Source organism: Polypterus senegalus, chromosome 4 (genome assembly GCF_016835505.1).
Source record: "Polypterus senegalus isolate Bchr_013 chromosome 4, ASM1683550v1, whole genome shotgun sequence".
NCBI classification, from domain to species: domain Eukaryota; kingdom Metazoa; phylum Chordata; class Cladistia; order Polypteriformes; family Polypteridae; genus Polypterus; species Polypterus senegalus.
In genome coordinates, this window is record NC_053157.1 from 249,195,616 (window position 1) to 249,208,204 (window position 12,589).

A 12,589-nucleotide genomic window follows, 5' to 3' on the forward strand; every position below is an offset into this window, starting at 1 on the left:
TACAAGAGAACCACTTTCAACATTCAGAACAATTAAGAGGCTTACCACAAGTAGGCCAGTCATTTATGACTATGAAGGCCACTGCTGTCTGAAAAGTGTTAACCACATTTAGAACGAGTTTTTTTTTCTTGCACCTATAAGTTGTTGAAGCAGAGTCTTGCTGTTTGTGAAATATTTGTTTTATTCCAGTGTGAATTCATATGTGGCTCTGAGGTGACCTCACATCTACGATCTGTGTAGCCGCCGTGGCATTAGGCGAAGTCAGGCACGGGTAAGACGCGTGTCAAAGAAATCTCTCAGTCCAAAAGTTTGTTTTTAAAATATTTTGTGAAAGTTAAAGGCAAATTATCCATACAGGAATAAAAAGAAAAATAGTTACACACATAGAAATAAAGGCAAAAAAAAAGAAAAAATGTATCTTCTATAAACTTAGCTTTTCTTAAAAAGATTTGGTTATTTCTATACTTAAAGGTTATTTATTTCTTGTTCTGTATGCTTTAAACATACGGTTCAAGACTCTTATTTTACGAGTTACTTCACACTCAAAAGGCCCGTAGGCCGTTGGCACATAGACATGTACCCAGGCACGGTCACGTGCATAAGCACGAACGCGAGCACAAACAAGAACACGGTTAAAAAATCGTATGCCTCTGTACCTTACACAAGGTGAGGCTAATCACTAACTGGAGAACATTGTTAACTCATAACTGTTAAGAAATGACAGGAAAATACCAACTCAATTCTATACACGGGGGTTATAGGAACCTCCCATATTTTATGCATTATCATCTAATAAATATTCATACATTTTATAGAACTAGGAAAATGGCTCTTACAATCTGTTTGCCACTTTCAGTGTTTTCTCCACTATTCGTATGTACTTATTAACTACTTTCAACTGGAGTCATTTACCTCATTCATAAGATTTGTCTTCAATATTTTTGGTTGATGAGCAAATCGAATGATTATTTGTCTATTCTGGGACAGGCGTTACTCCAATATGACTTTGCGTGTGTCTTCAAAAACTTTTTCTGGAGGAGAACCCTTTACCACATTCAGAACAGTTGCATTGCTTCTCTCCAGTGTGCATCCTTCTGTGGCACCTAAGTGTGTTTGACTTGAGAATCGTTTGCCACACTTTGGATAGCAATAATGTTTTTCTCTTCTGTGGATTCTTCTGTGACTCTGAAGATAGCTTATACATGAGAACGACTTGCCACATTCTACACAACAATGAGGTTTTTCTCCATTGTGGCTTCTTCTGTGTTTCTGAAGATTGCTTCTGCTTGAGAAAAACATACCACATTTTGACAAGCCGTAAGGTTTTTCTCCTGTGTGAATTTTTTTGTGCAACTGAAATTCACTTCTCCATGAGAACGATTTACCACATTCTGAACAGTAATGAGGTTTTTCCCCTGTGTGGATCCTTCTGTGCCTCTGAAGACTGCTTCTATCTGAGAATGACTTACCACATTCTGAACAGCAATAAGGTTTTTCTCCTGTGTGGATTCTTCTGTGACACTGAAGATAGCGTAAACATGAGAACGACTTGCCACATTCTACACAACAATGAGGTTTTTCTCCAGTGTGGATTACTCTGTGCGTCTGAAGACTGCTTCTCCTTACGAAAGACTTGCCACATTCTGGACAGCAATGAGGTTTTTCTCCTGTGTGGATTCTTCTGTGACTTTGAAGATAGCTTATACATGAGAACGACTTACCACATTCTGAACAGCAATGAGGTTTTTCTCCCGTGTGGATTACTCTGTGCCTCTGAAGACTGCTTCTCGCTGAGAATGACTTACCACATTCTGAACAGCAATGAAGTTTTTCTCCTGTGTGAATTTTGATATACTTCTTAAGATCACTTTTATGTGTGAATTGATTGTCACATTCAAAAAAACATTTTTTTCCAGTGTAAATTTGGATTTCTTTCTCCACTTGCTGTTGTTCAGTTATGATGGCTTCTGTCTGTGTTGCCACAGTAGCATGGAGAGAACTGCTCTGCAGAAACGCTGCTGTCAGGTTCTCTGAGCCTCTTGCTGATTTCTTCATACCTTTCTCTTTGTATTGAAGAGAGGGCTGACCAAATGAAGGTGTAGAGAAGCAGCCATTCTTCTGTAAATCTGAAATAACACATTTTAACTATTATTATTTTTTTCCTGACACCTTTATGCAAGGCAAGTTACAACATTTGAGACACGATTAATTACATTTCTATTGTTTTTCCAACTGGAGCACAGACAGGTCACGTGACTTGTGTGGTCACATGGTGTCAGTGGCTTAATGTGAACCTGTAACTTTAGGGTTTGATGTCCAAATTCCTAACCACTACCCGCCTTTTAAAATAAATGAAACAGTACAAGTAAAGTGGTGGCACACTGGTTGTAGTTCCTTCTTCACACTGAGGTGCCATTTATGATCTGACCCCTCTGTTTGTGGTCTTTACATGTTCTGCTGCTGTTTGTTCAATTTCTCCACCTTCCTCTAATATGTGAAAGACAGGCCTGATCCGATCAATCGATCACAAATCCAAAACAGCCCATTTTCACTCCAAATGACTTGAAGATGATCAGCAAGTTAGCTGATCTTAACATCTCATCTTGAATGATAAAAAGCATGGAAGACAAACTTCTATTACCAAAATACAAAAACACATCCTCGTCAGTCTAACAGTTTTATTGCCTTCCTACAGGAGATAACAAATTTGTGGTTTGTAATATTTGTGCAAAAAGAAGTCAGCCATGGAGGATTCTCTGCTAACACTTTCAACAATACAAACCTTATTCAGCATCTGAGAAGTCAACAGAAAAGGGACTGGTGTGAAGAACGAGCTGTTCAAAGGTTGAGGTGACCATCAAGCTTAGTCAGTCGCCTACTCTCACTTGGCCTCCAATAATGGCAGCACTTTGAAAACTCAACCTTATAATTCTGACAGTAAGAATGGAAAAGACTTACTGTGACAGCAAAAACAGTGGAAATCGTAAGCCTGGACAAAGAGCCACTTTCAGCTCTGGAAGATGTCACCTTCTAGATCAGGGGTGGGCAAAGTCATTCCTGGAAGGCCACAGTGGCTGCGAGTTTTTGTTCCAACCCAGTTGCTTAATTAGAAAACAATCCTTGCCGATAATTACATTTCATGGCATATTAGTTGCTTTAAGTCTTCTATGTCGTCATTCTTATATCCTAGTTTTTTTTTTTTCCCAGTCTAAGGATATCATCCAAATACTTTGAAGTGTAAAATGGATGGTAATTCTCAATCCTTCACTTTTTTCTCTTCACTTTCCTTCCAAGTATTTAATTAAACCAAATAGTGCACGATAAATACACACAGGTGTAAAGGGTAACAAGTTAAATGGATAACTGCTGGCTTCTTTTGTCATTTGCATCTTATTGCTAATAAGGAGCAATTAAAAAACGAGAATGTAGCTGTTTTAGACTTATTTAGCAATTGGGTTGGAACAAAAACCTGCAGTCACTGCGGCCCTCCAGGAATGACTTTGCCCACCCCTGTTCTAGATCATTTAGATCCACAATTCTATCTGGCAGTGAGTGTTTATTGACTGATTTATTTGTATAATTAATTAACCAGACATTAGATGTTTTGACTTAAATCCCTTTTATTAGCCTTTCAGTGAATGTGTAGGTAGATGGGAGGAAAGGGATACAGAGTTTTACCGAGCTGATACATTAATATAAATCGTTATCAAGTGGACATCGATTAGTTAGAAATTGTAATCTGCCCTCTTATTTGCATGTTGAGTAAAATGGTGTGAGCCTAGCTTTTAGACATAAATAAAATACTAATTACGCATAATAAGCATTGAGTGAGAATAGTCACTATACAGTTATGAATTTTGTAACATATTATCATAATGATTTTTTTCCCCAGATTAAACAATGGTACAAGGATATGTATTTCACAGATGATTGTAAATCTCAAACACATAAACTGCTTAGTGCCGGTGTCTCAACCACACACATGCACTTGGAGCGACAGACGAGAGATCCAAAGAAACTCCCTGCCAACAGAACTGCAGAATGTATGAAGAAATTGTCAATAAAGATAAAAACGATATTTGAGTCAGCAGCATCAGAGGTGAATCTTTATCTTTGTGAACCTCATACCCCAAGAGATGCTGGGCCACTGGCTTTCTGGAGGACCAATAAAAGTCGTCGTCCAACCTGTGCCCTTCTTATACGAGTGGGGACAGCGAGGGTCTGTTCAGTACGGCAGCACACGTCGTGGATGACAGGAGGACCAGACTGTCCTCAGAACATGCAGAGATGCTTATATTCTTAGATAAGAACCTGAAGCGTTCACCAACACTGTCATGTTTTCTTCTTGTCGGAATAGACGGCTACAAATATCTAACTGAACATTTTATCTGATTAGAAATGTGAAGTATGATTATATTCTTAGAAGAGAATCTGAAGTGTTCACCAAGACTGTTCTTGTCGTAGTAGACGGCTACAAATATCTAACTGAACATTTTCTTTTATTAGAAATGTGGAGTATGATTAAGACATGCCTTTTGTTTTGTTCAGCTTGTTTTTGTTCCATTATGTGGGCATTATGGGTAAATGTTCTTTGTGTATGCTGTAGCAATTTATTATGGAATGTGAAGTTTATGCATGGTTAAAAATACATAATTAAAAAAAAAAAAACAAAAAACAGTATTATTATTATTGATATCAGCAGATCCTAATGGAATGGAATGTGTGATCAATATCAGGTCTAAAGACTCCGATCAGAGCCTCTCTACCCAATCCTGTGTCTGAATTTGGGTTTTTTCTTCTTAATTCTACTGTAATGTATTTGATGATATTTACATCCTCTAGAACATAATTTGGCCTTAAAATAAACATACAAACATATCCACCACAATTGCTTTACTATTCAGGTGTCCTGGGGTCAAATCCTGCCCACAGTTGTTCTACATAGTGGCACTGAATGGTGTTTCTGGTTATTCTGGTTTTTCCCCTCATCCACAAAAACATGCAGGTGAAGTGGTGTGGTGACTCCAAATTGATCCGATGTAATAATAATAATAAATTTTATTTAATAGGCGCCTTTCTTATCACTCAAGGTCACCTTACAATAGAGTTAAACAACAATTAATAAAATAAAAACAAGAAAATGATAAATCACAAAGCAATAATTAGTGAACAAACAAATGACAGGCAGTAACAGTGTAGAATTCACAATTGATATGCCAGTTTGAAAAGAAATGTTTTGAGGGTAGTTTTAAAATGTGTTATTGAATCGAGCTGACGAATATGAGAGGGAAGAGAATTCCAGAGTTGAGGAACACAAGAAGAGACGCTCGAGCTCCCATTGAACTGAGTTTGATGTGTGGTATAGAAAGTCGAGCTGCTGATGAAGATCTGAGTAAGCGAGAGCAAGTCTGGAGGAGCTTTAAATGTTAAGAGCGGTATTTAGTATTGTATTCTGTAGTTAACAGGGAGCCAGTGAAGTTGAGAGAGAATCAGTGCGATATGTTCAGTGGATTTACAACAGCAGGTTATTATCCTGGCAGCAGAATTCTGAATAAGCTGTAAGTGATAATAAGTTTTTGTGGAATGCCAGATAGAATAGCGTTACAATAATCTATATGTGAGGTGACTCGGGCATTAACCGATACTTCAGTATTGTGCTGGGTAAGAACAGGTCGAAGTCTAGAAATGTTTCGGAGATGGGAGAAGGCACTCCAAGAAATGGTACTTATATGGGAAGAAAAAGATAAAGTACTATCAAGAATAACACCCTGGCTCTTAACTTGGGAAGAAATGTGTGTGTTAATATTGTTAATTAAAAGAGAAGAATGGTTAACTTTAGCAAGTGTCTTTATGTCTTGGAGACATGCCATAAGGGCATCTGGAGGGAACACAGAAGTGGATTTAGTGGACAGATATACAGTAGCTGTGTGTCATCAGCATAGCAATGAAACTTAATACCATGGTGCTGAAAGATATTACCTATTGGGAAGATATAAATGAGAAAAAGAAGCAACCACAAAACAGAAACCTGCAGACCTCACTGAGTAACGACTGCATGCTCAGATTTAAAGCCCTTTATTTGAACAAATTGCTTCCTATCAGTGAGGAAGGAAGAAAATCACTGGAGGACGAGGCCAGAGACTCCAAGACTAGCTACACGTTTCAAAGTATCTGATGGGATATCAGGGTGTCAAATGCAGAGGTGAGGTCAAGAAATGCAAGAATTGATAAAAGTCTCATGTCAGCTGCCCGGAGAAGATCATTTGTGATTTTGACCAGGTCAGTTTCTGTGCTGTGTTTAGGGCGAAAACCAAATTGAAACAAACTGTTCAAAAAGGTTATTTTTTGAAAGGTGGGACTGGAGTTGGGAGGTAACTATCTTTTCAAGAATTTTGGATATAAATGGAACATCTGAAATAGGCTGATAATTGTTAAGGAAATTTGGGTCTAAACCAGGTTTTTTTCAGAATTGGAGTAATTGAGGCTGTTTATAGTGAGAGGGAGACTGTAGTAAGGGAAGCGTGAACTATAGTAGTTATCATGGGGGATATATGAGACAGACAAGACTTAACAAAGCTTGTAGGTATCTGATCTAATTGGCATGTGGAAGAATTAGATTTTGTTACAAGCTCCGAGATATTATTTTCAGCTGGTAAACTGAAATCTGATAATAGGGTGGTTGGTAAGGGAACATGGGTGATAGTGGATAGGATGTCCTTTTCTGCAGGAATAGAGGAGGCAAGTTGCTGGTGGATTTTTTCAATTTTTGAGTTGAAGAAATCCAAAAAAGTGCAGCAGTATTTAACAGAGAGGTTATGGTGAGCAGCACTTTCTGGTGGTGCAATTAGCCTTTTCATTGTAGAAAAAAGAGCTCTAGTATTATTCCCTCCTTTATTGATAATGTTAGAATAATATACAGTTTTGGCAGCATTTTTGTATTTCAACATGTGATCCGAGTACATTTCCTTGTGTACAACAAGTCCCGTCTTTTTAGATAGACGCTCCAACTGTCGGCCCGAGGCTTTGAGCTGACGGAGTTCAGATGTAAACCAGCAGTGCGAATTAATGAGACAGTCCATGTTTTTAAGGGAGCTCATGTATCAAAGGCAGAGGACAGAGCAGCATTGTAATGGTCTACTAATTCCGATGGTGTTGTAGTGGAAGGAGAAACAGACTGGGATTGCAATAAATCTATAAGGGTCTCTGGGTTTACATGCTTGACATTACGAAATGAATTTACATGCTGAACCTTTAATTTACTGAGAGGTAAGCTAACATCAAATGTGACCATGATAGGTAATTCAGTGGGAATAAGATTGTGAAGTGTGATAGCAGAGCAGCAAATTAAGTCTAAAATATGACCCTTGTTATGAGTCGGAAAGTTGACATATTGAATGAAATTAAAACAGTCAAGGATTTCATTAAAATCAGTTGTCAGTGCATCAGTTGGCACGTCAACGTGTATGTTAACATCATCCATGAGGATGGCATTATCAGACATTGCAAACAAAATTGTTAAAACAGTAAAAAGTTCAGCAATAAAAACCACTTGATAATTTAGAAGGTCTATATAAAACAGCAATTATAATAGGTGAAGGTCCGTTGAGTTTGCCACTTCAAAGGATGTATACGCTGGAAGAGGTATCGGTGACAGTTTTAAGTCTTTATGGTATATTATTGCAAGACCGTCTCCCCTCCCCGAAGAACGGGATTTGGAGATGCAGACAAACTCTGGACGGAGCGCTTGATTTAGATGGAAATAATCACCGGGTTGCTGCCAGTCTCCGTAAGACATAAACAGTCCATATTAGTATCTATGATAACATCACCAATCAGTAGAGCTTTGTTAGAGATAGATCGAGTATGAAATAATCCAAACTTCAAAGCATCTATGGACGTATACTCCGGTGATTTTACCAAAGGAATCAACATGTTGTGATTAGCACATCGCTCAGAGGTACGTGGACATGAGCGTCCTTCAGACCAAATTGAAGGAGTAGACCCGCCTCTACTCCTGCTGAGGCAAAAACGACGACAAGAGCCTCAGTGAACGTACTTTGGTCGTCGGAGAATGCCGTGGTGCAGCAAGAGATCAGCAGGCACTTCACAGTTTGATCAAAGTCGATACACTTCATCTGGTGAATATTTTAGTTTTGAGGATGTGACTGGATTAGATAGCAAAGTACACATAATAATCCATGACAACCAATTGAAGTTTATCATAGTGAATTTCCAGAAGTCACCCAAGCAAATTCCAGATTGGAAGCAAAGCAATGTACCCCCATGTGTACCTACTCGGCCCAATTAAAATAACACGTTAGCCAGTAGACTGTCACCTCTGGGATTTCTACAAGAACTCAGCAATTGAGAAGCAGCAGTTTCAACCACCTGTTCATCAAGCTATTTACATGAGCAGAGAAACAGTGAGAAAGTTTACACTTACCCACACCAGTTGCAGCCAGCAAAGAACAGTTCTAGGAGGGCTCGTGTTTAGGCCGAAGGAGGCAAGGGACGCACATGCAAATGCGTGTTATCAGTTTTTAATACAATGTAAAGGTGAAGGAAAATCCAATGCAAAAGGCAAAAAAACGAGTAAAAAACAACTAGGAAAAAGTATACAGACAGAACACTGGCAAGCAGTGGCAGACAGAAACGCCAGCGTTCACTTCCGGTCAACAGAAAACTACACGTCTATATGTGTTTTCCAGATGTGAATGTGGGAGACGGAAGGGCCCAAGATCATCTCCAAGTGAAGATTTCACAACACTGCCAACTTGTCCAGGCCATGCTGCCCAGCAAGTTCAGTCTGAGAGCAGAACACAAGATGCTGAAAGAAGACCCTGAGACAAGACCCCCGAATGTCATCATAGCTCCTGTTACTGTTAACGTCAAAGTGCATGAGATTACCATTAGAAAGATGAAGCACATATTAGGTGGGCACTGGCTGGAGCAAATTCACTCTTATTTAGTGCACAGGGGTGAGGATTTTATGCTTACTTATTTCTTTCTTTATGTGGACATTTCTGCCTTTACTGCCGAACAATTTAAGAAATATACATGTCTTTAACAAAATATGACTTTTGACATTTTCATTGTACATAATGTGCTTTTGGTCTAACATACGTCACAGCTTCAGTCAAAGCCTCACGACGTTCAAGTCATGTGCTCAACACTTTAGAAAATTTGGGTGAATACAGAAAAATCTAATGTATCATTTATTAGGCAAGCTATTGTTTATTATCATGCACCCGAGCAGGTGGTCTTTATCCAAATTCAATTAACCATGTTTTCCACTGATTTAAATCTTCTAAAAACATCAAAACACCCACCATTAGAATTTATAACTGCTCTCTTTCTTTTATATTTAATCACATTACTCACTTATTCCAACACTCCTAGGTGACTTTTCTCCTTCTTTCCCATTTTTATCTGCGATTTTCTCTTCAGACTCTGATAACTCTGATTTCAGTTCTACAGAATTCTCCTGTGTAGCCAGTCGTCCTGTATTAGTGGACCAGGGCTGTAAAGTCGATGGAGATTCTTCACAGGCCTCTTGCTTGAAAGTATCCTCAGTTTCATGCTTTTGAAGTTCAAGACCAATGGAGAAATCATTCAAATCCTCAGCTTTAATGACAGCAGTCACCCCCTTGCACTCCTCCTCCTCCTCCTCCTCTTTAAAAACTGAAATGCTTTCTTCATGATCCTCCAGCTTCACACACACATCCTCTGGTGTAAGCCGCTCACAGTCCTCTTCTTTAATGTCCACCATTCTTTCATCCACTCCATCTTCTTTGGCAGAGACCATGTTCTGTGGGAAACTCTTCTCTCTCTTTAAGTGTCTGCCCTTCTCTTCTCAGATTCAATTCTCACATGGACAGCCCTGAGCTGGAGGCCATTAGACACCTCAGTGTATGGACAAGTGAAATGGGAAAGCCCTGTGAACATAAAAGTGGAAGAAATAACTTCATAAAGTCAGTAAAAATAACAAGAACACTTCAGGGTCACAGTGCCCTCCATAAGGTTTGGTTCAAAGACACATTTTTCTTGATTTCCTCCTCTGCCTCATAGTTTAAAATTACAAATCCAACAATTCAGATGTGATCAAAGTGCACTGCAGACCTTCATTAAAGGGGATTTGCATACATTTCAGTGCCACCATGTAGATATGACAACACTTTATCTACACGGCACCATCATGTTTGGACACAGCAATGGCAGATTTGTTAAAGCCATCATATTTAGGGCTTTGTTGGATATCCTCACTGGACTTGAACTGCACATCAGGAGCTTCATTCTGTTAAGTTGTTATATTCTATATCTTATATATGTGCTCCTATTTGTGGGATTACAGGACTGCATCCCGACTGGGAGTAGGACATTCAGGGTTTGAGGAGAGTGGGTTTGTAGGAGGTTACTTTTTTATGGGAGAGAAGAATAAAAAGTGTGTGGCTAACATCAAAGGTGTTGTGTTTTTATTTAAGTTTAACATTCATAGTAGAGGATGGCTGATAATTATAGAATCCTGCCCGCATTTGACAAGAGAAAGAAATACAAGAGCTGGAAAAATGAAGATTTAATATGGACACGGGTTACTGAGCTTAGAAATAAAAATCACGCACTTGGGGTTGGACTGTCGCTTACAGGGACAGCACTGAGATGTCAATTTGAGCAGAAGACCTGAACAAAGATGAAGGTGTGACTGTTCTGATAGAAAGGCTTGATGTTGTGTTTAAAGGAGAAAAAGGATCGTATCTATGAGGCTTATTCAGATTTTACAGAGTTAAAAGGGCGAGTGCAGTTGCTATGGTGGATTAGATCACCGATTTGGAGCAGAGATACTCATGATGGGTAAGTTCACATTAAATCAACACACTTTTGGACCTCATCATCACAGATTTTAACAAAAAACAAATTTTCTGGAGATGTTCATGACATTATCCAATATGGTGTTCCACAAGGCTCTATCCTGGGTCCGCTGTTATTCTCAATCTACATGCTTCCGTTAGGTCAGATTATCTCAGGGCACAACGTGAGCTACCACAGCTATGCTGATGACACACAGCTGTACTTATCAATAGCACCTGATGACCCTGATTCTCTTGATTCACTAACAGAATGTCTGACTAGTATCTCAGAATGGATGAATAGTAATTTTCTCAAGTTAAATAAAGAGAAAACTGAAATTTTAGTGATCAGCAATAATGGATACAATGAGGCTATTAGAAATAAACTGGATACATTAGGATTAAAAGTCAAGACGGAGGTAAAAAGCTTAGGGGTGATTGTTGACTGTAATCTGAATTTTAAATCACATATTAATCAGATCATTAGGACAGCATTTTTTCACTTAAGAAACATAAGTAAAGTTAGACCTCTTATATCACTAAAAGATGCTGAGAAATTAGTTCACGCGTTTGTTTTCAGTCGACTAGATTACTGTAACGCACTCCTCTCAGGACTACCCAAAAAAGACATAAATCGTTTGCAACGAGTGCAGAATGGAGCTGCTAGAATCCTAACTGGGAAAAGAAAATCTGAACACATTTCTCCAGTTTTGATGTCACTACACTGGTTACCTGTGTCATTCAGAATTGACTTTAAAATTCTGCTTATGGTTTATAAAGCCTTAAATAATCTCGCCCCATCTTATATATCGGAATGTCTGACACCTTATATTCCAAATCGTAACCTTAGATCTTCAAATGAGCGTCTCCTTAGAATTCCAAGAACAAAACTTAAAAGAAGTGGTGAGGCGGGCAGGCGGCCTTCTGCTGTTATGCACCTAAAATCTGGAATAGCCTGCCAATAGGAATTCACCAGGCTGATACAGTAGAGCACTTTAAAACACTGCTGAAAACACATTACTTTAACATGGCCTTTTTATAACTTCATTTTAATCGTAATTTAACTTAATCCTGATACTCTGTATGTTCAATTCATCATAACAACTATTCATGGTGGCTCTAAAATCAGTACTGACCCCTACTCTCTTTTCTGTTTCTTTTTCCGGTTTCTTTGTGGTGGTGGCCTGCGCCACCTCCACCTACTCAAAGCTTCATGATGCTCCAACAATGATGGATGGATTAAAAGGCAGAAGTCTACGTGACCGTCATCATCAAGTCTTTCCATGAGAACCCTAAATCCAAAGAGGACTGTTTCATTTATGTTAGGTAGAATGCCCAGAGGGGACTGGGCGGTCTCATGGTCTGGAATCCCTACAGATTTTTATTTTTTCTCCAGCCGTCTGGAGTTTTTTTGTTTTTTCTGTCCCCCCTGGCCATTGAACCTTACTCTTATTCGATGTTAATGTTGATTTATTTTTTATAATTATGTCTTTCATCTTTCTATTCTTTAATATGTAAAGCACTTTGAGCTACTGTTTGTATGAAAATGTGCTATATAAATAAATGTTGTTGTTGTTATTATAAGGTATCTTTAGTAATAAATTGGCCAATTTTAAAATAGAGTTTTTTCACTATTCAAATTTTAATCTTATAATCACTCATAACATGGTCATTTTTTCATTTTCGGGATAACATGACATTTTCATAAAATACAGAGCTTGAAAAGAGCTTTTAAACGATATGAG

The 12,589-nt window shown here is 38.5% G+C and overlaps 1 protein-coding gene across 4 annotated transcripts in view; it reads right to left on the reverse strand.

Moving 5' to 3' along the window:
- Positions 1-767: 767 nt before the first annotated feature.
- The window catches only part of LOC120528441 (zinc finger protein 260-like), a 413,573-nt gene continuing 401,751 nt past the window's right edge, over positions 768-12,589 (reverse strand). For all 4 annotated transcript variants that reach the window (XM_039752595.1, XM_039752597.1, XM_039752596.1 and 1 more), the window contains exons 2-3: positions 9,382-9,935; positions 768-2,126 (exon numbers count right to left, since the gene is read on the reverse strand). In XM_039752595.1, the coding sequence (XP_039608529.1) occupies positions 991-2,126; positions 9,382-9,805 (1,560 nt within the window). In that variant the 5' untranslated portion in view covers positions 9,806-9,935 and the 3' untranslated portion in view covers positions 768-990. The remainder of the gene's footprint in view (positions 2,127-9,381; positions 9,936-12,589) is intronic.